General features: G+C 38.0%; 1 protein-coding gene across 7 annotated transcripts in view; it reads left to right on the top strand.

Moving 5' to 3' along the window:
* Nucleotides 1-25,950, top strand: part of RYR2 (ryanodine receptor 2) — a 746,950-nt gene that overhangs the window by 303,361 nt on the left and 417,639 nt on the right. For 6 of the 7 annotated variants that reach the window (XM_067025662.1, XM_067025661.1, XM_067025660.1 and 3 more), the window contains exons 1-3: nt 14,078-15,428; nt 18,719-18,797; nt 21,632-21,744. In XM_067025662.1, the coding sequence (XP_066881763.1) occupies nt 15,426-15,428; nt 18,719-18,797; nt 21,632-21,744 (195 nt within the window). In that variant the 5' untranslated portion in view covers nt 14,078-15,425. Of the gene's footprint in view, nt 1-8,008; nt 8,024-14,077; nt 15,429-18,718; nt 18,798-21,631; nt 21,745-25,950 lie in introns of those variants that run through there. The other variant, XM_067025663.1, reaches the window with a different exon arrangement.

Here is a 25,950-nt window from a genome sequence, read left to right as displayed (position 1 = left end):
CTGTAGGTTTGAGAATTAGGTAAATGTTCACGTTTGGTTTTGAATATATTAGATTATTGTTATTTCATGTACCTGGTACATAGTCAGCCTAATGCCTTTTGAAGTTCTGATTACTAAATTAATTGAAAACATTTGTTTGTTTGAGGAGATTAAATGTTATTAATTAAAAGTTTGGATACTGTTTCGTATCCTTCAGAATTGGAAGTAGATTTTGGTGCAGGGACCACATTTCAATTTATTTAAATGACAGTAATTAAAACCTTGCTGGCTACTTATTTGTTTGCCTGTTACTATTTTGGCTTTTTCTTTCCACAGAAAGTTGACGTGAAAAAATGGGTATGTGTTTCCACGTATTTACAAAGAGATCGTGATATGAATTGGGTGCATGTTTGCTGTTGCCTCTAATCTTTTTGTTTTGCTTCCTAGCGTGGCTGGTTCTATGAGTATTCAAAATAACTGCTGTCTTGTAAGCAACATATATTTTACCAGTCTCCAGTTAGAACCTTTATAAGTTTCTAGTTTTCTTCTTCTGAAATGGAATCTATTAAAATATTCTCTATCCCTGGAACATTATAGTCTCTATGTAATCGGCTTTATCGTTATGATACGCTTCCGGTCAATGAGAAGGCTTTTATTATTAATACTGTGTATCTTTTACCAAAAAATCTTGACTGTTTACCAAAAAATCTTGATTGTTTAATTTTAGAATCCTACTGCTTAGTTCTCATATTTTTCCATGTGCTATAGAAAAAGGCTTTACACATATTCATACAATCTTAAAAAGTGAAGGTGAAGGAGAAGATATCAGGAAGAAAGTTAACAGTTGCAGGATTCCGGAGGCTAATTTGGAGACAACAGTGTGACAAAGTGTCTGATGTGGCCAAATTATGTTACTATTCTTTGTCTCCGTTTCTTCAACTATTGAGAGGGAGGGAGGGAGACAGAGGCAAAGGGAAAGATCCTTCCAATTCTGAACTCCTTGTAATTCTGAATGGGAATTAGAGTTTCACCAACAATGATATTCCTGATCCACTTTGTGTGCAAAACAGTGAGGCCCTTCGCTGTTGTGTTGTTTTGTTCTTTTTTGCCCTGTGACTGAATATGATGAATCAGCTAATACTGGCTTACTTGATGGCTTCATTTTACTTTCATTATTTTCCCTCATCCTGGGATGCAGTTTCCCTGAGGCAGCATCTTGAGACTTTTGCTGTCTTTTCAGCAGTAGCCTTTACTTGTGTTTCCCAAACAATTGCCCTGTTTCCTAAACTTCTTTCAGCCCTTTATACTTAAAGAAAGTTTTGTTTATTAAATTTACCATTTCCATGATGATGACACCCATGTATGGATTTTTGAGAGCAACTACTTCTGTGTTATAACTCTGGAAATAATTTTATTTATTTTTTTATTTTATTTTGTTTTTCTGCGGTACGTGGGCCTCTCACTGCTGTGGCCTCTCCCGCTGCGGAACACAGGCTCCGGACGCGCAGGCTCAGCGGCCATGGCTCACGGGCCCAGCCGCTCCGCGGCATGTGGGATCTTCCAGGACCAGGGCACGAACCCGTGTCCCCTGCATCGGCAGGCGGACTCTCAACCGCTGCGCCACCAGGGAAGCCCTGGAAATAATTTTAATTCATCATCTGTTTCTTCATAGCTAAGCTATTATTAATTTTGTTCAACTCTTTCTTTTTGAAATTTCCTCTCTTCTCTGCCTCTAGTTAAAATTCTGATCCGAATTCTTGTGTTGGGAATGGAAACCTGTTTCTAAGAACATGTGTTTCACCTTTTTGTGCTCCTTCCCCAAGATTAGCCAAACTCAAAGAAGTCCCTGTCTCATCTTTTTATCCCTTCACTTCCGTTCCAGTATTCTTGTGCTGTATCCAAATCAGTAGTTCTTGAGCCAGCTACTCAAGCCACTTTAATTCCTTTGGAAATAGAATATTTAAATGAATAAAACCCCTTTCTACCACTGTCTAGAAGTATCCCCATTCTTTCCTCTGCATTTGGTCACTTTTTTGAAGTGCCTTGCTATGTGGACCTTCTCCCTCTCATTTTCATAGGGATTTCTCATCTCAAAATTTATTCTTAGTAGGTTTATTTGCAAACCTTTACCTTAGAGATTGCTTTCTAGTTCTGAGAAAGTATTGGAGATAACATTGAGCTGACAGTCATGCAGTTTAGTTTAGCTCTGTGACTCACTTCATCACCTGTGTTATCTATTTGTGAGCATTCGTCTCATCTCCTTGTTTATAGGATTAGAATCTGGGCTAGCCCTTTCTGGTTTTAAAGTATTACTGTTATGTTAATGATAAGACATATCGATGCTGAAATGTACCTTCATTGAGATATCATATAATGAAAATGTCCAGCTAGATTTGCTCTAGGTAACTGATAATCACTATATGTATAGGTCTCAGTAAATTTTAGACTTGAGCTGTTTCTTTCTTTGAAGATCCATATAGGCCAAAACTTGTGCACTTGCCATAGGGAGCTTGAAAGTCTACTGTCACAGGTAGAATTTGATACCTTTTTCTGTTACTTGAAGGGTAACAGAAAACAGTTTAATCCGCTGCGTATCTACCTGCTCTGGGGGCTCATTCTCCTGTGTGCCCTGGGTTAAATTAGGACGGGTTCTGTGTTTTCTCATAGACAATGAAACACCGCCCCCACCCCCGCCAGCCATTTCAAGTCACACAAGTCTCATTTCAGTAATTAAAATGCCCAGTCCTGTGTAGTGGAGTGCTCTTGATGTTAATTCTAGTTAAGGGTCTGGGACAGCTCAGGCCTCTCCCGGCAGGAGCCTGGAGGGGGTGGGGGGTAGGGAGGGATCTGCATCTCACTTCTCTCTGCCGCTTTCCACCCACGCCTGCACATTGCCTGCGGCTTCTGACCCTCTCAGGGTGTGCTGGCAAGGAGAAGAGGAAAGTTGGTGGGCAGGTCTTCTTTGATGAGCCTGTCGTTCATCGGGCTGGTCAGGTGTTTTCAGCTGACATTCTCTCTGGGTAGTTGGGAGGTGACCAGTGGAGATTCTGTCACCGGAAACCTCTGAGCTGGGGTTCTCTTGCTGCATCCACATGCCCCATCCTCTGGCTGATCGGTGGTGATGACTTCCTCATCCCTGGTCTCTTGGTGGCATTGAAGACAGTCCTAGGCTGACTCCATCTAGTGTGGCCCCCATTTGCTCTTGGCCGCGTGGTCATTCCCCAGTTGTAACGTTACTCTGCTGGGACACAGGTATCCCTGAAGCCACCCCTCTAGGCTTGAGCTGAGGGCAGGCTCTGGGGAAACAGGACTCCAAGCCAACCAACACCTCTCTAAGAAACCATCTCTTTGCTCTCCAACCTCTCCTGATAGACTGGAGCTGGGGGCCAGCTTAGGGCAGCAGTTGGATTTTCAGCCACCTGCTTTGGTGTCCCTGTTTGGGTGGTATCACAGTGTGGTTTGGAATATGAGAGTATTTGCCATTACTTTGTTCTAGAACAGGTGTCCTATTTTAACACCCCGTTATATTTGCTTGTCTACAGAACACAGGTGACAACCCCAGATTGAGACTTTCAGAAGCCTTATAGAACTTAAATATATTGAAAATTAGATTTGCTAAATTTTCTCACAGCATCATTCTGGAAACTTCATCACATGTCAGGCAATCTCCCCCCCCCCCCCCTTCCACCCTCTAGCTGTTTTCCAGTGTCTCTTTGAGCACCTTTGGGCATTTGTGTTTAATCAAGAGCTCATTGAGTAATCAAATGCTGCTCTTCGTACGTCAAGAGGGAATAACATTTGTGAGTTCTGGATTAAAACGTGATGAATTGTTATTTCCATCTACTCCACCCTCAGCCCTCTAGCCCCCTAACCTCTAGCATTGGTTTCTAACATGGAGGCCTGGGATTGCAGTCATGGATGGAGCTGGGGACAATAAAGGGATGGAAAACATTGTCATATTGTTGTATGTGAAGCATTGTCTGTAGACCAGATGATGTCTCATACATATTAAAAAATATGTTGATGCTGTTGGAATTATTAAAATACAAAATCCTTTCAAATGTTTCTGAGAGTAGTTTTAATAATGCATTGTTTTCGTGCAGCTACTATGATGTGAGGGTCTGTGAAGTGCTCTCATGTTACCAAGATTCAATCATGTTTGAAATGGTTTTGAAAAAAATATACAGAATCTTCTATATCCTGATAAAGACAATTTTTTCTAGGTAGGTGGTGCTCTGAGTATAGGGCAGGCTTTCTAGGTCCTCAGGTCTTTATGATCCACATACTCTCCGTAGAGATCAATTTGTTGGTTTTTGATTGAGAGAAAGGTGGGAAAGGAAGAAAGCCCTCAGTAGCTTTTCTACATCATGTTTTAGGCATTCGTGCAGCTCAGTGATTTATAAATGTGTCACAGGGATAAAAGATGAGGATTTATAGTAGCTTATCAGAATTGTTTTTTTCCTTTACCCTTCTAAAGAAGAACTGGATAATTATATATACATATATATGTCAGACCCTTACACATGAGAGAAAAGACAGTCCATTTAGACACTATCTGTACAGAGTCGTTGATAGGTTGAAAAAGACAACAGTTGCTCCCAATCTGCCCCCAAATTATACTGGATTCTTAAAAAAAACCAAACCAGTGTGCACATACAACTAGCCAGTGATGGTCATTAATATGAGTAATGCAAGAGCATTGCCACGGGCTGTCTCGTTATATGTGTAATTGCTTTTTCATGGGCTAAAATCAGAACCCTCTTTTAGATGCTTTCTGGGTCCACCATCAACATGTCTGTCAATCAGTGCAGTCTCGAGTATTTTCAGTGGGGAAGTCTTACATAGTTAAGCATTTACATAGGTTACCGTCATCATAAGAGAAATTGTTGAGGTTTTTCACAAAGATATATACCCACATGTGCTATTAGATAGTATATATTGATATATGTTTGGAACTTGGAATTGTTAATCTTAAATTTCTTTTGCCCTCTAAAATTCTGGGGGGCCGTGGTTAATTTTTAAAAAGCCACCAACAAACCCAAGTCTTATTTTTTCCTTTTCTCAACATAATGAAATTTACCATGTGTATCCTCACTCACAAAGGAGAGAAGACCAGCCAGATGGTTATGGAGGATCCTAGCATCCTGATAAAAGGAGAAAGAAGATGACAAAAGAGGCTTAAATCTGATGGATATTTGGTGTGCAGAGTAGGACATTTCACTGCCTCAGTGGAAACTTCATGTTAGGACTCCAGAGGCAAAATTTTGCCCTAGTTTCTCAGATTGTCCTATTTGATAATTCTTTTTCGGTAGCCCCCAAATGTTTATTTTGTTGCTTTGTTACTGTTTCCTTGTCTACATAATTTTTAAGAAGACATTTCAGCAAAGGTTCTTTTAAAACTTGTAAGGAAGGTCCATTTATAGAGGAATGAATTTTTGTAATCAGTTGTCATTTCACAAACCTGAAATAACAGTTGAAAAAAAAAATCCAAGTCTGAACTGAAAGGCAAAATTATGGTAGAGGAAGTTTGTACATCACCTCAATTTCTGTTTCTTTCTTTGTATCAGTAACAGATGGAATATAATTATGCAGTCTCTAGATGTCTGATGTTTGACTACAACTTTCAGACTAAAGTATTGCTGTTTGATTTGTTTTTCTACTCATAATTATTTGCATATGCTAAGAAAATCCCTTAGGGCTTTCAGATCTACTAGATCAAGTGACATATGCTTATATAGACCAAAGACTTCTGCTTCTTTTTATCATCCATTAGACTCCCAGGGCCATCTTTGTTTGAGTTTAGAACATAAGGATTGCTGTTTCTCTTCCTGGTTTTCATGTTAGTCTGGCATAATGGGGGGGGTGGTGCTTATGTCCTCAACTCCTGCTCACATTTGAAGCTTCATCTCAGTTATCCATTCTGAAGTAATTAAACTAAACCTGAGACACTGAATTACTGCCACTCATAGTTTTGCCCTAAAGAACGATAATTTCCCACTTTGTGTTTCTCTGTCAATTGATTATCGTCCCCAATGTCTTCTAAGACAGAAAGCACCATGCCTGTACTCTATCTTTATAATTATCCATCTCTGTATCTTGTCTAATGAAATTTTAGCTCTTAAATAATTGATTTCCTTATTAAACTTATTGTAAGCATAAAAATGATAACGCTTTACACCTAAATTGAGGCTGTTTCAATATTTATCTTCATGCATGAGTTTCTTTTCTCTTTCTATCACATCATCAACTTGTAAAGGATTTTAATTTTCGTTCTTTTTCTGTTGCTCTTTATCATACTTAAGCAGTGTTTACATTGAGATTAAAATAATTTTCCTTTATATATTAATGTGTTTTGACTTCTTCTTTGCCCTTGAATGATCCCTTTTGAATATCTTCTAAGGTAATAAGCCAAATAGATGGACCAATAGATGACTCGTACAAAAAGTTAATGTCAATAATGCCACAAATAATCTTTCATGTTCCTGATTGTCTTGAAAATAATGCACGTCTGTTACATCTGCTCTTCTTTCTCATTCTGTAGGACATCTTAGTTTTTGCTAATTTACAGTATTCATTTTATTTTATCCTGTATACAGATTACTCTTCTCTGTGACTTGCTCATCCTGTATTCACACACAACTAAAATTTATGAAGAGCAGACCTCAGTAACTAGACGACTTTTTTTTCTATTTTCTACAATTCTAAAGTAGTTCAACCCAGGTAACTGACAAAAATCAGGCTGAAGACATTTCTGAAAGAAAAATCTCTAAAGCCTAAATCAGTTAAAAACCCAAAAATCTCATGAAGAAAGTATCTATTATAAACCATTTTCTGTAGCAAAATTTTGGATTTTTGTTTTTCTTTGAATTAAGGCTTAAATGATTTTCCCTAATTCCTCAGTGATATCTGCATCACTAGTGATCACAGGTGGGCATGTGATTGGTCAGTATCAACATGGAGTAAAGTTCCTTGATATCATTTACCACGGATATTAGCTACAAAAATGAAACTACACAGCCTATATTTTCTCAGCTGAGAATGAAACGGTTCTTTACAATTTTTCCTTAGCATTATAATATTGAAAATGAAAAAAATCAGTCATAATAGAATTACCATTTAGTAATATACATATATTACTATGTATGTATGTTTCAGGGAAACAAGTATGGTATTTAACATCTATGTTAGAAAACTTTCCCTTGCTGTTTTCTTTAAAACTAATGTGGATGTGTGTATTTTTTCCTCTGTAGGACTTACATGCACCTGACAGCTAAATTTAGCCCTAAGTTTGGAAACATAATATCATTTTTCCTTCTTTGCTCTTTTTCATCTGTTTACCTCTCCCAGGAGTAAGAAGTCAAAGAAACTTTATGGGTCTAAAGAAAAAGGAAGGAATATATCCATATGTACATATTATGTTTTGTAGAAGAAAAAAAGAGCTGTTACAATGTAAATCATGAGAAGTGGCTGAGTTAAGAGAAAAGTTTTGTGGTTTTTCTTTGAAATTCATGTATCACAATACGTAGTATCTAAAGAATTGCTTTTTGTCATTTTTGCATGAAATATGGGCGGCTCATCACAGCATATTAATTGATGGTCTACTGTACCTGTTTCTAATCCACTATTTTTGCTTAAGTCAGTTGGGTTGCTGTTTATATTACTGCATTTTTATGCAGCAGATGAGATGAAAAAATTTTTAAAGCATTGTCAGTATAATTTTAAGATTATACCTTTTTTTGGGTGCTTAAATATGCTGTACATTGAATCACGCATTAAAGTCAAGTAGCATGTTTTCACAGAAAAGAAAGAACTAATGTAAAAGCATTCTAAAAAAGAGTTTTGCTTGCTACACCTTTTCTCTAGCATGTAGCTGATATTAAGTTTTGTTGTGACAACACAGTGAATTTTTTTTTGTTTATTGTTCATGTAACTCCATTTAGAACAGTGGAGTCTAAAAATAAGGTATTTTAAAATGTCTTTGAAATAATGTATATTTAATATTTTCTCTCTTTTCCTTATGCCCCTACAGAAATTCATGATGAAGGTAAGGCATTGGATCATCTGCTGTATATGTAATACTTTGTATGTTTTGTGTTTGGTTACTCATATTTAATTTTTTGAATTCATGGCACTTTTCTTCACATTTTAAAGTTTTCAAAAATTAAATCAAAACTTTTAAACTTTTAAATTGCAGTAAATACATCCCATGTTTACATTTATTGACATTTGACATCTTTGGGTCATATTGTGACATACATACTAAGTCTTACTTAGCCAACGTTAGGAATTTCTCCCATTGAAACAGATTTTTTTCTGTCATTCTCCATCTAGAATTTTCACTGTCGGAATTATATTGGCTGTTTTGTGTTTATGCACTGTTGCATGAATACAATAGGAAATTCATACACTGGAAAATTAGAAGAGGCACCAAGAAGCTCCTAGTGAACTACTTACTCCAGGAGATGTGAAAATAATTCGACTTCTTTTTATTCCTCAACCAAATTAGAAAAACAAAAAGGTTTCCTCAACCAAATTAGAAAAACAAAAAGGTTTTAAGAGAGACAAACTAAAAGAGAAGAGTAAAATCCATGGTCATGTCATTGAAGGACACATGTAGGGAAAGGAGAGGAACAGCAGAATGTCATTATTTGAGACAAGAAGTAGAAATGTTTTGTTTCATTTTTACATACCTGCTACATTTCTCATGTAACATTCATGAAATTTAATTTTTATCGCAAAAGCTGAGGAAAATTGTGTAGAGAAATTGATTGTGTTCAGGTAATGAAGGCTTAATATATTTAAAAATTTCAAAAGAATATCATTTCAAAAGATATAAACTCTGAAAAGTGTGAAATCAAAATTCTGGATGTAGATTTAAAAGGTTGCTTAGAAGAAAAGGAAGCAAAGGATTCATTTTCTGTGGAGTTATATTCGTGTTGGACCAGACTCTGAACCAGGAGCATTGTACTGACACATGGACCTATTCGTTAACATTAAGAATTTGACAGTTTGGATAGGGTGACAGAGCACAACACTTACTTGAAGTCCCTGTCAACAAGGACCCAAAACATTTTCCAAAATTTCAAATAATTCCAGCCATTATTTTTCAGTGGAAATTATTGTTATTACCTTGGGAAGCGAGGAAATGAACTGCTCAATGAGGCAGATCACGAAACAAGGGATTTGGTTGGGAAAATGTTATCAACCGCAGAAAACATGAATATGTTCTCTCTTTGCAAATATTAATGAATAATGAAGGGGACTTCCCTGACAGTCCAGTGGTTAAGACGCTGCAGGGGGCACAGGTTCGATCCCTGGTAGGGGAAGTAAGATACTGTATGCTGCGCAGCAAGGCGAAATAAATAATGACATAATGAAATTGGGTTTGATTTTTTTTAAATTAGCAGTTTTGCTTGCTAAATCTGCATTTACTGTACTCATTTTATCATCTCACTCCTATTCAAATCCTTTGTCTATGCCATTTCTGTGGTTCCTTGGAGAACAGTAAATGGCTTAGTTCCTGAAGCATGTACCTCAAGCTCTGTCGTGAGAGCAGATTCATATAAAAATCAATGCAAATAGAAAAATGATGTCCATTTGGTTTAAACCAGGTGGTGTACCTGAAATAATTTAATTAAGCTCTGACTTCTTTTAACCACAAGGCCAGAAACCCAATGACTTATTTTCATACCTGCATTGGATCATCTGGAAAGGTTAGAATTTGACTAAGCGAGGGCCTATGCATTAAACTATAGTAATTTAAACCAATTATAAGGAAAAGGATGCTAAATTTTATCCAGCTTTTTCACTTTTCAGTTGTGACTTGCTTTGGTTTTCAGACCTGGACACGCATCGTTAGAACCTCCTAGAACCAGCCAGATGCTTCCTTGTCGCAGGTGCTCATTTCTGCTGGTGGCACTGAGCAAGTGATCAGTTAATCCTGTCCTAGGCCTGGTCTGTTTGCTCTGGAGACCTTTCGTTAAGACACCCTCCCTCACAAGTTAGCCGTCTAAAGCCAAGTGGCTGTCTTGACACTGGTCAGCTGGTTTGTCAAACCTATTTATTTTGCACTGAAGCCAGATTTCTCATTAATTATTATAATCATCCTTTGAACCTGTTATATGATTCACTATTGAAGATGGCAGGGCTGTTTGCATGGCTCCTGCTGCCGGGGACCCCAGGTGGACCAGATGCCAGGCCCAGCGATTCTGTGCTCCACCTCCATCCAGTGCTGTTCACATTTGCATTGGAAAGTCACTTTCAGATGACGTGAAGGCTTACGCATAGAGTTGGTTTTTTTTTTCTCCCTAAAACCACTCATTACCCAAGTATCACTATTTGTATTTGAAGGTAAACTTAAAAGCTTCCCTGGTTAAATATCTGAGCACTGTGAAAGAAGTTCTCTAAGGCAAATTCCTTTTTGTTGTTGTCTGTCGTTGTAAATTTTGGTTGTGTAGCTTAGTATTACCTAAGCAGTAAACTCTTTTTAAGATTTCATTGTTTTTCTTCTGAAATGTCGTCTGTGATGATCAAGGGATATAGAAAAGTTCTCCTGTAGAGTCTGATTTATTTTTTTAAAAAAACCTCTCGAATAATAAGGGCCTGGAATTATGAGGAATGTCCTACATTGATTAGCATAGCATTTTTGTACAGAAAAAATGATTAGTAAAACAAATCCTTATAATATTTAAATGTTATACAGTTAATAAATGGTTTTAAATAGCAGTGACCCTAGAGATGCATTAAGAAGCAAATATGTGATACAAACATATTTTATTAAACCCAGAGGAGGAAAGCAATCCCAAACAACAGAAACACAAAGCCAGTAATGTTTATGCATGTTTAAACCTCTTGAGTCGATCTTAGTCATTACTATTCTGGCTTTACGTACTGTGCTTTTCTGCTGTTGTATTTTAAGCTTGTAACAGTGGTACCTCAAAGGTAGCTACAATGATCCAATTTTCCCCTCCCCACAGAGGAGGATAACAGATTAATAAATGATACCTCATGACTGCATATTATTCTAAATAAATGTAAATGTAGAAGTATTTCCATCAGAGCTTCTGCTTACGATATGGGTACCCGGATTGCACCTTTTGGGCCAAGATCCTGGAACGCTCAAGGCATGGGAATACCTAACAATACCAAATTGGTATTAAAATAATCTGTGGAAAAATTGAAGTGTGGTTTGTTTAGAATACATACAGCTTTGTTGCTTAGATTTTGTTTGAACGTACTCTGAACTTTTTTTTATCCACTTACAGTTCACCAGTTCAACTTTTTTACACTATCGTTTAATATTAGCCCTCTCAGTCATCTCAGGGGTCCTGGGACCAAATCTACGCACAGAAGTGAAAAAAACTTTTTTAACTGATATTTTCAGAAAGTCCAATTTTACCCTTTATTAAATGATTCTTGGCTCTCTGACACCAGAAATATTTAGAGGGAGGAGTTTGGAATGGTAGTTGTTACCTTGGGTTGGTGGTGTTTTTCCCTGAAAGAACAACAGCCCCTTAGCGTAAACCCCCTTTGCCTATGGGAGACTATAGTAGTCTAGCAGAAGCCAACTTCAGGATCTGCAGAGGGGCCGTAGAGGTCTGTTCACAGCTCACCAACCATACCACAGGCCCAGCCAATCACAGGGGACAGCTGGGGTGTGAGGGGCAGACCGTTGCATTTTCAGAAACAGGTAGGGCCCAAGTCACCCTCGGAAATGTATGTCAAGGACGTGTAAGTTCCAGGTAATACTTTTACTAAAAAGACTTGATAATCCAACATGTAGTTGGAGATGGTAAGAAATGCATAGAGAATTAGTTCTTAAACTTCTGTTTTCTTTGCTGTTAGTGTTCAAGTCTTTGGAAGGGAAACACATGGGATTCAGTTTATAATTGTTGAATGAATGAATAATTAGAGAAAACTCTCATTTTGAAGGCAGAGGAAAAGAAACTGTGAGCTTATTATGCATAATACCCTTGACATCAGATAGCATACCTCTCAGATACAGTATTTGAAGATATCCGATAAATATCTTTTGAATGAATAGAAGAAAGTGTTGCTTTTGTGTAATGTTTACTGGAGAATCAGTAGGACTAAAGTATAGGTGACATGAATGTGAACACAACGTTTGTTACATAAAATTTAATTTTCTACTTTTCCTCTTAACTGGTGCAATGGAAAGCACTGCTTACTTTGCCTGTGTTTTCGAGTCCAAGGAGCAATGAACATATTAACTTCAGAAAACACCAAGGTGTTTTTCCAAACTGTGATTTTAAGAGGTGGGCTAGCCTTGAGCTTGTTGGTCCATTAGCTTGATTGGTTCTATCTAGTTGGTCCTGGCTGGATTCCCAAAGGCTATGATGGTTTATGGCACTGTGAGCTTGTAAGGTTCTGGTTTGGGTGGCCGGAGGAGAAATGGACCCCTTGTTCCAAAGTACTGAATTACTACTGCTTGTGATGTTATTACCCAGCAGTGATGAACTTTTTCTCATTGAAATTGCCCTGGGGGATTACCCAGTCCACCTTAAGGCAGCGTGCTGTAGAGTCTTGAGGGAATAACCCTGGAGGTGGCTAAGCCAGTAGTGTAACCGGTACTTTAACAGATGTAACCATCCTCTTAAAGTACCGGTAGTTCCCTACATGAGAGGAAGCCATAAATGTTTGTTCACTTAAGTTAAAGCAAGGACCAAGCCAAATTTAACAAGAAAATTGATATGATTGACCAAATCAGAAAGCACAAGTAAAGAACCAAGGTACGTCTTTCGATGCATCCCACAAACCCAATTCTTTTTCTTTTTTTTTTTTTTTTTTTTGCGGTACGCGGGCCTCTCACTGTTGTGGCCTCTCCCGTTGCGGAGCACAGGCTCCGGACACGCAGGCTCAGTGGCCATGGCTCACGGGCCCAGCCGCCCCGCGGCATGTGGGATCTTCCCGAACCGGGGCATGAACCCGCGTCCCCTGCATCGGCAGACGGACTCTCAACCACTGCGCCACCAGGGGAGCCCAAACCCAATTCTTTTGATAAATGTTTGTTGAATAAGTTATCCAACCTGCCCAAGAGTGGAAGTTATACATTTTATTTGTCCTGAATCAGAGCCAATCACAATAGTATTATTTAAAATGACAAGGTAGAGGAAAAGGACTGCAGACCATGTGACAGATTATATTCACTTGTGTTAACAGTGCTCTCTTAAGTAACAAAGTTAATTTAGTGTGGATTACTTGCATACTTTTACAGGAATTGTATTACAACTAAATTTGTGACATAAATTAGCATTTAAGTAGTGAGGAAATCTGTAGTGTTAAATCCATAATAGACAACTGTGTAAAATCTCTATATATAAAATCTTTGAAAGAAAATTCAGATACTAAAATATCTCCTCTTAACCAATTTGAACATTTATGTATATATGTGCATATGAACACATGAAATGCACAGGCAAAGCTTTACAGAAAAAACAGCACTCTGGTTAAATCTAAAGCTTGTTCTTCATTTAAAAACATCTTGGGCTTCCCTGGTGGCACAGTGGTTGAGAATCCGCCTGCCGATGCAGGAGACACGGGTTCGTGCCCTGGTCCGGGAAGATCCCACATGCTGCGGAGCAACTAAGCCCGTGAGCCGTGGCCGCTGGGCCTGCGCGTCCGGAGCCTGTGCTCCGCAGCGGGAGAGGCCACAACAGTGAGAGGCCCGCATACCGCAAAAAAAAAAATAAAATAAAAAAAATAAAAACATCTTGTTTTGGTTGGTATGACCGTCTAGTGTTATTAAAGTTCAGCTGGATCTTGTAGCTTTGGAACTTATATCTGGTAGGGAAAGGTAAGCTCCTACCAAACTAGTACAAATCAGACAAGGTAAGTATGTTCTTGGCCACAGTAAATCAAATATATTATAGAAAATAAAAGTATTCTCTAAACAGGGCCTCCTCCTTAGGAGGAATATAATTTTGCAGAGTAGATTTTTCCCTTTTTCACTCTGGAGGTGAAAAAGTAACTTTCCTTTTTTGGAAAGCAGTTTTTTCTCATAATTTTAGTACCTTTTAATACCATTTTAAAATGATTTGGAAGTCTTTTAAGCATAACATGAAAATAAAGTTATTTTAAGAAATTATGTGGAACAATAGGAAGGGGAAATATTTTTAGTAAAAAAGGTATAATAATAATGAATATTAAAGTACTTTCTCCTGTACTTCTTAGAGTATGTATAAGTCAGTAACATCACAGTCATCCTTAAAGACCTCTTTTTCCTACAGAAACAAAAGGCAGCCTCCTTGGCATAATGTTCTGTACCTTCCGTGATGTTACCCTGATCTAATTTTATGGCTCCTGTTTAGTTTCTCTGCGACCCAGCACTGCAATCCCGTGGTCCCTTCCTCTTTCTTTATACCCTGGAGTTGTTTCCTATGACACCTTACCTCATCTGGATCGGGGAAGCCATCTGGCTTCTCAAATCTAGCTCAGGATGTAGCTTCATAGAAGAGGGAGCCCTTAACCTGAGTTTAAAACAGTCGCCGAGGTGGAAAAGACTACAGAGGGAAGGAGTATTGTGTTCTAAGACAGAGCAGTGAGAAAGCTCAGGGCAGGGAAAGTGTGTCTGTTTGGAGCACAAGGGATTTGGGGGCGAGGCTAGAAAGGGCTGAGACTAAAAGTCCTCTATGTGTGTACTACTCACTGTTGTCCCCAAAACAACAGCACCTGGGTCATCTGGAAAATTTTTGAAATGAAACATCTCTGTATTTACCCCAGGCCTACTGGATCAGAATCTTGCGGGGTAGGCCCGGGGTTCTGTGTTTTAACAGGCTCTCCAGGTGATGTGTAAGCATGCTAGAATTTGAGAAACATTCCTCTATCTCATATAAAGGAATTTGGACTCTTTTTCTATAAACAATTGGAAGATATGAAAGGTTTTTAAGCCTGAAGATGATTTGATGAATTTGTGTTTTAAGAAGACTCATTCACTGAAGAAGTATTTATTTATTAGTCCTTACTATGTGTCAGGCATTTTGCAAGGAATCTGGTATATCATGGTGCCCAAAGGGCCGTAGCCCCTGCTCGACGCAGACCACAGTGTAATGGGAAATAGAGACAACAAATAACTGGGAATCAAAAATTACAAAGTATGGTATTTACTGAACTCGAGTTCATTCTTTAAGAACTAGATCAACTGCTAGCCCTGCCCCGCCCCCGCCATAGGAGAAGGTTTTCTTGGTAGCTTTGTCTCAATTTAAGCATTCTTTCCACAGCACTTTGCTCATCTGCAATAGCTCTTATTTTATTTTTTCCCGTTAAACTTTTCCATGAGCACAAGAGAGCATTTTATGGACTTAGTTAAATTTACTCTTTTTTCTTTTCTTCCTTGACCCTTTCTCTGCTCTGTGCAGACCGCACAAGGTGGTGGCCACCGAACGCTCCTCTATGGACATGCCATATTGCTGCGCCATTCCTACAGCGGCATGGTGAGTACACCTGTAGACTGCATCTTCCCTGTGGTCATGATGATCCGTTTGTGTGTATGTGGTCAGGAAATATTTGGTGATCCCATTCCATTGATGGCTTTAATGAGCTTGGTTGTATGTATTTTTTAATATCTTTATATCCTGCTTAGTTTTCTCACTTATAAGATGACAGTTAGCTTAGAGGACCTTTACTGTCCTTCAGTTCTATCATGATGTGACTTCTATTTTTCGTATCTTACTTTTGAAAGACTAGGTTTAGGAGGAGAGAGGTGTTAAAGAGTCAAGTAAGAAATAGTTCTCATTTCTGATTTTATTTCAAACAGTTTTTTTGTTAGAGAATTAAAGCATCCTTACTGAAAAATAGTATGAAAAACTGCCTGTGAGTCCTACCTCCAACTCTCCACTAACTTCTTTTCCATCTTAACTAGTTGTTCTCTTTGTTTTCCCATATCAGCTCCTCTTACACCCAGTTAACCATTTATCCACTGGCTTCCTCTCAGGCACAATTTACTTATTCTCATTTATATATGTGTGTGTGTGTGTGTGTGTGTGTGTGTGTGTATAAAATATGTATAAAATAAAATATATAAATATTCCATTCTTTTAAAAGCTTTATTAAATTATAAAACCACTACATATTCATTCTGTAAGATGTGGAAATTACAGAAGAAAAAAATCTTCATGATCACACCGATGAGAGAAAACTGTTGGGGGCTTTTTAAACATTTTCAATCTTTGCTGTTGTTAAAATTTTGTTTAATATAATTGAGATCTTGTTATATAACCAAATTTATATCTGGATTTTTTTACATATTATCACAGTATAAGTATTATCCATATTATTTAAATTTTTCATCAAGTTTATTTTAGTGACTACACAGTAGTCCAATACCTGGAAGTATAAAATAATCATTTCTTTTAAGAAGGAGATAATTCCCAAAATGTGTAAACTGTTCCTGAGCAAAAACTTAAGCTCAATACCGAAAAAAAATCATCAATGTTCATCATCATGAATATTCATGTGTAAAATCTGGTTAATGGAATTGAAAATTATAGGAAGAGAAGTAGAGGAAAAAGTATAGATGTGATTTTAATAATGACATAATATCATTTATGTTAATGTGCTACATCACATTAGTAGGTCAAATGAGAAAAACTGTGATCATCTTAACAGGTGCTAAAACAGGTTTTTAATAAAAATCCCAATTCCTAATAAAAACTAAGCATTGATGATTATTTTCTCAATGATAAAGAAAATATTTATGTCCAATCAATGACCTCATACTTAATTGTCAAACACTGGATCCATTCTTGACAAAACTAAAAGAAAAAAACTCCCAAGAATATGCTGTCTAACATTGTTCTGGAAATCTTGGCTGACTTAGTAAGATATGAAATAAAATAAAGAACACTTTAAGTGGCTGGATAGAAGACAAATATATAAACAACTTTTTTGCATATAGCACTCACACATATTAGAACTTCATGGAAGGAATTCCACTTTCAATAACAATCAAGTCGCTTCCCTGGTGGAGCAATGGTTGAGAGTCCGCCTGCCGATGCAGGGGATCACGGGTTCGTGCCCCGGTCCGGAAAGATCCCACATGCCGCGGAGCGGCTGGGCCCGTGAGCCATGGCCGCTGGGCCTGCGCGTCCGGAGCCTGTGCTCCGCAACGGGAGAGGCCACGGCGGTGAGAGGCCTGCGTACCGCAAAACAAACAAACAAAATAACAATCAAAACACATAAAATAATAAATATGAGAGTCAGTTTTCAGAAAAATACCCTCGATACATAGTCAATGGGTAAGAGCCTGAACTTGGTTGGTAGATCTGGGTTCAGGCTCACTTTCCTGTATGCTGTACAGCCTTGGGTACCTTGCCAAACTGCTTTAAGCCTGTAATTGCATCTGAGAATTTTATCCATTCAGTCAGTAAATATTATTTAGCATCTCCTGTGTGCTAGATATAGTAGTAAATAAGACCAAGTCTTTACCCTTAACAGAATTTAATTAACATTTAGTGAAATAATTATAGTGTGTGCCTAACAGTTGCTGTGAACGTTAGAAGAGGAGAGAATGTACACTAACAGTTGCAGTGCCTGGTACTATAATATTATTGAGAAATATTGCAGAAGACTTCAGTAGAGATCACTAAGTTTTTACCTGGGAAATCAGTATTATAACACTGTTACTTTTTCTCAAATAAAGGCAGATATTTAATATGCTTAGATCTGAGGTCTGTAACCCTCAGGGGCCACCATGGGCTGCCTGTCTTGAGGTCAGACTCATACTCCTGCCTAGCTAGGAAAATGTTTGGGGACCCCCTTGTTTCTATAACTGGGGAAGTCAGTGGTTTGCAGTCAAGAGACAGAGACTCCAGGTCAGTCGATTTTTGCATCCTCATGGCACCGAATTCCATGTAACGTGCCAGCACATCTGTCCCCAGTCCATGCATCAGCTGCCTCCTTATGCAATCACAGACATCCCCTGAGCTGGGTGAACTCTATTCCATCATAGGGGTTTTCTAGGCTTCTCATTACTTGTTCCATGATTCTGGGACATCTGTGCTTGCTCAGTCCCCAGCCTTGTCCCTGAGTCCTGTTTGCAGGGCTCCTGTTCTTTCCGGCACTGCACTTGGTTGGTGTAGATGGCAGTGTATCTTGAGCTCATACCACATTCATCTTGTGTCCTCGTTCTTGCAACGCTTAATGAGGATTTTGAGGTTGGGGTGGGGATAGAGGAGTTGCCCTGAAAAATTATCCTAAACTTTATGTCCAAGAATATATAGTTAGGAAAACTTAAGAGAGAGAGAAAGAAATCAGGAGATGGTGGTGTTGGGAGAGTTCCTTTCCTCCCAGGGAAACACACATTGGTATACACGTGACAAACCCTCACTGCAGTGACGTGACAGGCTACACACACACACCGTTTGAAATTCAATTCTGGATAAATCTCAGAGAGTTAAAATTTTAAAAATGAAAACAAAACTAGAAGATAAAAGTGAATAGTGTTCAAATTTCTGCTTGGGAGAAAGATTTCCAACTGAAAGATCAGGTTGTCCTTTTGCTTATGATTGTGAATATCAGATGAAGTGAGAGCTGTACAGACATATCCCCAATTACTTGTCTTCTTTTACCGACAGGACATATTTCTGCAGTCTTTCTGTGAGGGGGAGAAAAACCACATTTCCTCTACAGCATTGTACCTCATTTAGGCTGTGTAAGTGCTCAGAATTAGACTTGGTATGGACAGTAAATGTTTAGTGACGGCTACTGATTCTGTGTCTTTTAGTATCTGTGCTGCCTGTCCACCTCTCGGTCTTCGACTGATAAGCTGGCCTTTGATGTTGGCTTGCAAGAGGACACAACAGGTGAGCACCTCGATCCGTGATTTAGCTGCACTCATGTCGAGGCAGGGGTTGGACTGGGAGACGTATTGAGACACGATGGAAGATAAACTGGTTGAATATTCTTAGGGACGGATTCAGGAGAAAAACAAATGACTAACTAGGAAAGGTTTTAATAGAAGGAGGAAATGTACATTGTTTTTACTGGTGGGTTATCCCCACATAATTTGCTTGATGTGCAAACTAGACTTCAAACCTTATTCTTTTGTTGGAGTTGGTTAGGAAAACAGTACTTGTGACATGCTCTGCTGATGGTTAACCATATTACTGTGCTCTGATTAGTTTGTAAAGTATTATGAATGCATATCTTTTCTACTTTTCAGCTTTCATCTTAAAATATTTTTAAGTGTACACACATGTAACATTGTCAATGTCAACATTCAAACAAAAAAGTAGAAAATGAAAGCCTCCTTCATTTCCCTGTCCACAGGTCATCATGCTCCATATCTATTTATTTACATATTTTTGAAACAAAAACCATATATTAACACATTTATACGTTTGGAGACTCCAGGTAGGAAAGTATAGGCTTTGTGTTTTTATTCTCAATGCTTTGAGAACTTTACACTTTATACACCTCTGTACAATTTGATGGCTTTATCTTTTACAATGAGCATGCCCGATTTTGGAATTAAAAATAAATAAAAGACCAACTAGAAAAAAGAATGGAAGGAAATAGAAATTAAAAATAAATAAAAGACCAACTAGAAAAAAGAATGGAAGGGAATAGACTGACTCATTAAATTGTTGCTCTTATGGGCGGGATCAAGCTCACACAGGCCCTCCTTTTAAAAATACTTTCCCATACTCTAAAAGTTTCACTGATAACAAATGGATAAAAATTAAGTTCTGTTTACCAACCTAATTAACTTTTTAATGGACCAACACATCACCTTGTACAAGAAATTGCAAGAGTCCCAGACACCAAAAAGAGAAATGTGTTCTTCTCATGTTTATTTCATTTTCTATAGGCTCCATCATTCCTCTGTATTTTGGCTAGTATTTTTAGTTTTCTCATTGTAATTAATTTACTTCAGCCCATAGTTACATGAAAAAAAAACCTTCAGTTCTCTCTCTCAAAAGAAGTAAAAGACATGCATGATCTATAACTTGTTTTCATACATTGAGATGATTATATAATAGTGAAACCCACCAAACAAGGCAGTCTTTCACCCTACACCCTTATGCTGCTCTCTTTTCCCTATAGGTCTCTACTTCTTCTGGATTACTGAACTGTTTATTTATCATTTGTTGTGTGCCTGCCTTGATCAGAATGAAACTCACAAGGCAGATAACTTTTTTCTTCCCTAGTTGTTGAGGTATCCCCAGCTACTAAAGCAATGATTGACAAATAGTGTGTGCTTTATCAATATTTGAGTGAGTGAATGAATGAAAAACTCCCTACAACTCTAAAAATGTGAGTTGAGTGGATGAAGATAAGGAATTCTGCAACATGACATTCAAGTAAGATATGGTTCGTGTAAGAAAAGCAGCTCAGGGCATAGATTACATATTTCCTGTTAAGTATGCTTAAGAAGTGTTATTTTCTGGTTCATATACTCATTAATGCAAAATGAATTGTTAGTGAATGCCTACAAAATGCTAGTAGGAGCTGGGGAAACCCCAGTAAACAAAACATAACAAATGCTCTGCTATCATGGAGTTTACATTTTGACATTGGGCAATTAGTAAAGAAGCAAAAAAAATAAGTTTTATGGAGAAATAATAAAGCTGGGCACAGAGAATGATAATTATTAGATAACAGATATCACTAAAACTATTCCCATTTCACGGTAGAACTTAAAGGTTTCAAAAGGAACTGTGAACAGATTGAAGAATTGTGTGCTTATGTTTATATCGTAGGTGATGAGACTGAAGTGTGAAGTATGGTTTATATGGTTCTTGAGGCTTATGCTTGACTTGTTCTAGAAGAAATTATTTGATTTTATGTATACCCAGATATTTTTATAATGTATCCCAGAAAATTCTGTAGGATTCTCTACTATTTCACTCCTAGATTAATAGAAACTACCACATTTTAAAATAACAAAATATTGTAAAATAAGGCACAGGATAGTAAAACTTAGGGGACAATATTTGTACCTATTTTGCATCAGCATCCCCCCAAAAGTAGAGGTTTTTAAAATTGTTACAATGCAACTGTTGTGTCACAAAAACCCAAATCCTTTTGAAAATCAAGTGGCAAAAAAACTAGATGTTAATAGGAGAGAGTAATGTGAACAGTGTTACAGCATGTGATTGTGTAAGGAGCGAAGTTAGATCAGCGTGGCTGGTGAAATTGGCCTTGTCTTAGCATAAATAAACGTCCTTTTAAAGCAGTTTTTAGTGGGGAAAAGAGACACCAAACTTCCCTTAATGTCACAGCGAGTTTCTATGAGAAGAGTCTTTTTCATGTCAGTATGTCTTCCTCCCTCCCTCTCTCCCTCTTTCTTTCTTCCCCTTTCTCTCCTTTCTTTCTACCTTTTACTGGGGTATAGTTGATTCACAATGTTCTGTTAGTTTCTGCTGTACAGCAAAGTGAATCAGTTATACCTATACCCACTATTTTTTTAGATTCTAAGCTAATTTGGCCTAATGCGTTTTGACTTTCATGGTCTAAGAGATGAATTTGCATTCTATTTCCAATTTCTGATGTTTGTGTGAATAGGACAGTTTCATTTTAAGAAGACTGATTCTGAGGACTTCATTTCCCTCTTGTATTTTGGAGTCACTGGCAAAGAACATCGAGTTTGAAACGGAGGCATTTCTTTGTGTTTCACGTTTCAATCATTGCGCAGGTGAAGCTTGTTGGTGGACCATCCATCCTGCCTCCAAGCAGCGCTCAGAAGGAGAAAAAGTACGGGTTGGAGATGACCTCATCTTAGTGAGTGTGTCCTCCGAAAGGTACTTGGTAAGTGGGCAAAGTCGGATCATGTAGTTGGTGATATGATAAGTGACAGGTCAACAGAATGATCTTTTTAAAGCTGAAATTGCAAATTATCTAGGAAAATTGCTCAGAAACAAGCCCGTATCTCTATTTGATGAAGAACGATGTGACACGTGGAGAAGTGTGGCTTACCGGGATTTTTTAGACAGGCTTCCCTCGTGCCCTTGATATGTATGTTCGTGACATCGGTAGTGCCTGTTCTTGGATTATTTTATTAACAGCATGTAAATGCAGTCCAGTGAGGAATTTGAAATTCCATGGACTTTATTTTGCGCCCAATGAGAAGGCTATATTAATGAGGCTGTGATTACCTATTTTGATATTTATGAGAGTAGGTTATTATGTGAGAAACACTTGTCATGCTAAGAAAGGAGATGTAAACAAAACAAAAAAACAGTTTAATTCCCTCACTGACATTGCATTGTTTCAAAGGGAAAGGGCTAGAAATGGGAGATTGAAGAAAGAAGTTTATGCTTAATCATTGAAGGTATTTTTTACTTGTGTGGTGAGGCCAATATCTATTTAACTTCTGTAGTAAATTATATTTTTGCTAAAGAATAATCATATGCAGAATTTCACAGAATATGGAAATCAATGGAAGTGTGAAGGGTGTCAGTGAAAATATTATTTTTATTTTAAGGTTGAGAAAGCAAACACATATAAAATATGGTATTATAAACTTTACATGAATACCCACATTAAAAAAATCCCAGACATCATAGTGGATGATGGTTGAAACAAAAATCAGAAATAGAGCATCATTGCAGTTAGGCTCATGCTGGTTTATAGAAAGTGTATTCCTACTGCCTTAAATCAACATATTATTTGTGTGTAATTGATTTAGAATTAAGTAAGTAGTTGGTACCCTTGGGCTCTGTGAACGTGGAAGTAAGGTGGGTCTGGGGGTGCTTCAAGTCAGTTTTTGCTTACCAACACGATGAGTTCCAATTTTGAAACATTGCTAGGACGAAGGGTGTAGTTTTACTTGCTTTGAGGGAAGAGGTAATGATGAAGACAGGGAAGTGGTGAAACAGGGCCTTGTGTAACTGATAGGAACTATTAAATTAAATGGAGCATCTAATGGTGCAGAGCTAAAGGGAGGCCTGGAGCATCTCTCTCCTCTTGTCTCTTAAGCAGCGTAGGTGGAAACAGGCACCACGCACATTTCTAGGACAGTTCAAGGTGTCGGCTCGTCAAATAAGCATTTGTTGAGCCCTTGCTGTGTGCCTGTGCTGTATATGTGAAGGTGATGTATTTTGATCAGGAGATAGACATTTCGAGTTGCCGTTTTACTTGGAAACCAATAGCAGTAATAAAAATAATTCATGCATGCTTCTTAGTATATAAATTCTGCACATATCTTATTTTGATTTGGACATAACTATGCATGTTTTTGCAGTATCACTTGTTCTTTGCACCACACAGCAGAGTTTAATTGACAGGATAGTATCATTATGCACAGAAGGAGGAGAAAATTCAGAATCTCACTGAGGCCAGAGCTTATAGCATCAATTCTACCAGCAAATTCCTGAGTCACTTAATTCCCTGAATTCTGGCTTCTGCACTTGCAAAATGGTGATGATTCTCCCTAGCACCACAGTTACTGTGATGAAGCAATGAGATGATGGATTTTGAAGATGCTTTGAATTAAAGAACACTATACAAACAATGGCAGTAATTGTAATACCTGAGGTTCCCCTTCTGTTACTTTGGGAAATAAGTAAACCTCATGATTAATTACATTCACAGATAATTTTCAAGCTACATTTTAGCCAACTTATTTAAGTTCCTTTTCTGATAACCTTTTATATAGAGCTCCAGATAGTTGGCCAACCAGATTGTTAAAATGTCACTGTTATTTGATGGTGAAGTCAGTGAGTTTAGTGATCATCTGTATAGACCTAGCTATAGCAGAAACCACGGGAATGACCAACGACACATTACACATGTCTTCCACCCTCAAAAAAATAGTGGAAAAAACAAACCAAACCCATGGAACTGTAGGAGAGTATCGTAAGACAGTAACGAACTGTCGGGGTTTAGGTTAGAGATGCTGAAGGATGTTTCTATGGGTGTAGGGATAGTTAATTATTACCTCACATTTCCACTGTGAGTAATTAGTAGTGAGAATATAGAGTATTATGTTCGCGGATTCAAGGACCTACATGGTACTTAGTGAGAAGGATCTGGAGGAAGTGAAAGGGCAAAAAGCGAGGCAGTAAAAGACATTGGACTAAACAGCGGCAGCTGGAATAATCCTCGTACTGAAGCTGAATAACTGAAAATTGGACGTGCACGAGCCTGGGCCAATCATATAACCTCTTCAAACCCTCAGTTTCTTCATCTGCAGTATGGGGGTGATAGCCTAGTTCACAGGGATATTAAGAGGATTGAACGCTTAATCAAGACAAGACTATTCGCTGTATGAATGGCACATATTAAAATTGCTTAGTGAGTTATCACTATTCACCCAGGAGATTTGTGCCTTTTAAGAACTGTAGATATTTAACCAGAAGAGGAGAAAGTTGGGAAGTGAGAAGTGAAGAGACAGTTACAGTTGATTTTAAATAAAGGGCTATCATGTGAAAGCCAGATTCATATTCTGAGAAGATGCTGACATGGTTAAAAATAAATAAGAAATACGGCTGAAAACACATCAGTTAAAACTAACTACTAAAAATAAACATGTCCTGTCATTGACTTTGTAACTTCTTTTTTTTTTTTTTTTTTTTTTTTGCGATACGCGGGCCTCTCACTGTTGTAGCCTCTCCCGTTGCGGAGCACAGGCTCCGGACGTGCAGGCTCAGCGGCCATGGCTCACGGGCCCAGCTGCTCCGCGGCACGTGGGATCCTCCTGGACCGGGGCACGAACCCGTGTCCTCTGCATCGGCAGGCGGACTCTCAACCACTGCGCCACCAGGGAAGCCCTAACTTTTCATTTGTTAGTGTCTACTGGCCTTTGATCTAATTTTTCTTCACAAACAGTGATGGTTAATCTACGGTTGAACTATCTAATTGTGTGTTCGCTGCTCTAATCAAGCTTACAACTATTGGGATGCTAAATTGATTAAAACGGATTGAAGGATTGATTTTCACTCTGTCCTCTGCAGAGGTGTCTTGTGGACTGTGCTGGGCTCCGGGAGCCCAGGCTTCACCTAGGATGCTCCGCCCTTTTCTGCTTTATGTGATGAACCTTGTACATGATTTCTCAGGAATAAAGGGTTTTATCTCCAGAAAAGTTTGTAAGCCACTCATCCAAATAATGTCTTTTCTAATCTTGCTGTTTCATATTCTAATATGAAATGATATTCTAATCCTCTTTTCAGGAATATCTAAGAGGAAGAGAAATTCCTTTGACCCATTGGAATGACTTTTTTTTTTTTTTTTTTCTTTTAAAGGAGGCTTTGGGCTTTTCTGGTGGTGCAGTGGTTGTGAGTCCGCCTGCCAATGCAGGAGACACGGGTTCGTGCCCCGGTCCGGGAGGATCCCACATGCCGCGGAGCGGCTGGGCCCTTGAGCCATGGCCGCTGAGCCTGTGCGTCTGGAGCCTGTGCTCCGCAATGGGAGAGGCCACAACAATGAGAGGCCCGCATACCGCAAAAATTAAAAAAAAATTAAAAAAAAAAGGCTTTATCAAAGCAGTTTAAATATCAGAGAAAGATACAATTTAAAAGAGACGAAATATGGTCAAATAGATATTACTGTGAATCTCTTTCAAACTAAACAAAATAAGGTAAAGTACGCAAAATAATTTTTACTTGTGTTAGAAAGATGTAAAAATCACCATGGTATGCACAAGAGTTTTCAACCCATGGATTGCATTGCTCTCATTTGAAACATTGATTTTTGAATAATTTTCTCTGTCACCTATAGAAACAGACAGAGTTTTAAAAAATTTTTATTGGAGTATAGTTAATTTACAATGTTGTGTTAGTTTCAGGTGTATAGCATAGTGAATCAGTTATACATATACATATATCCACTCCTTTTTAGATTCTTTTCCCATATATGTTATTACAGAGTATTGAGTAGAGTTCCCTGTGCTATACAGTAGCAGACAGATTTTTAAAATCCATGAAAACATTACCAAACAACTGTCTAAAAGTAAATTAGGAAAAGCAGAACCCCACAATCTAAAAAGTGATGAAAAATGCTTAAAAGAAAGCTATT

This window comes from Kogia breviceps, chromosome 2 (assembly GCF_026419965.1).
Source record: "Kogia breviceps isolate mKogBre1 chromosome 2, mKogBre1 haplotype 1, whole genome shotgun sequence".
Taxonomy (NCBI): Eukaryota; Metazoa; Chordata; class Mammalia; order Artiodactyla; family Physeteridae; genus Kogia; species Kogia breviceps.
Note: the sequence above shows the minus strand (reverse complement) of the source record. Positions and strands in the feature narration are given on the sequence as shown.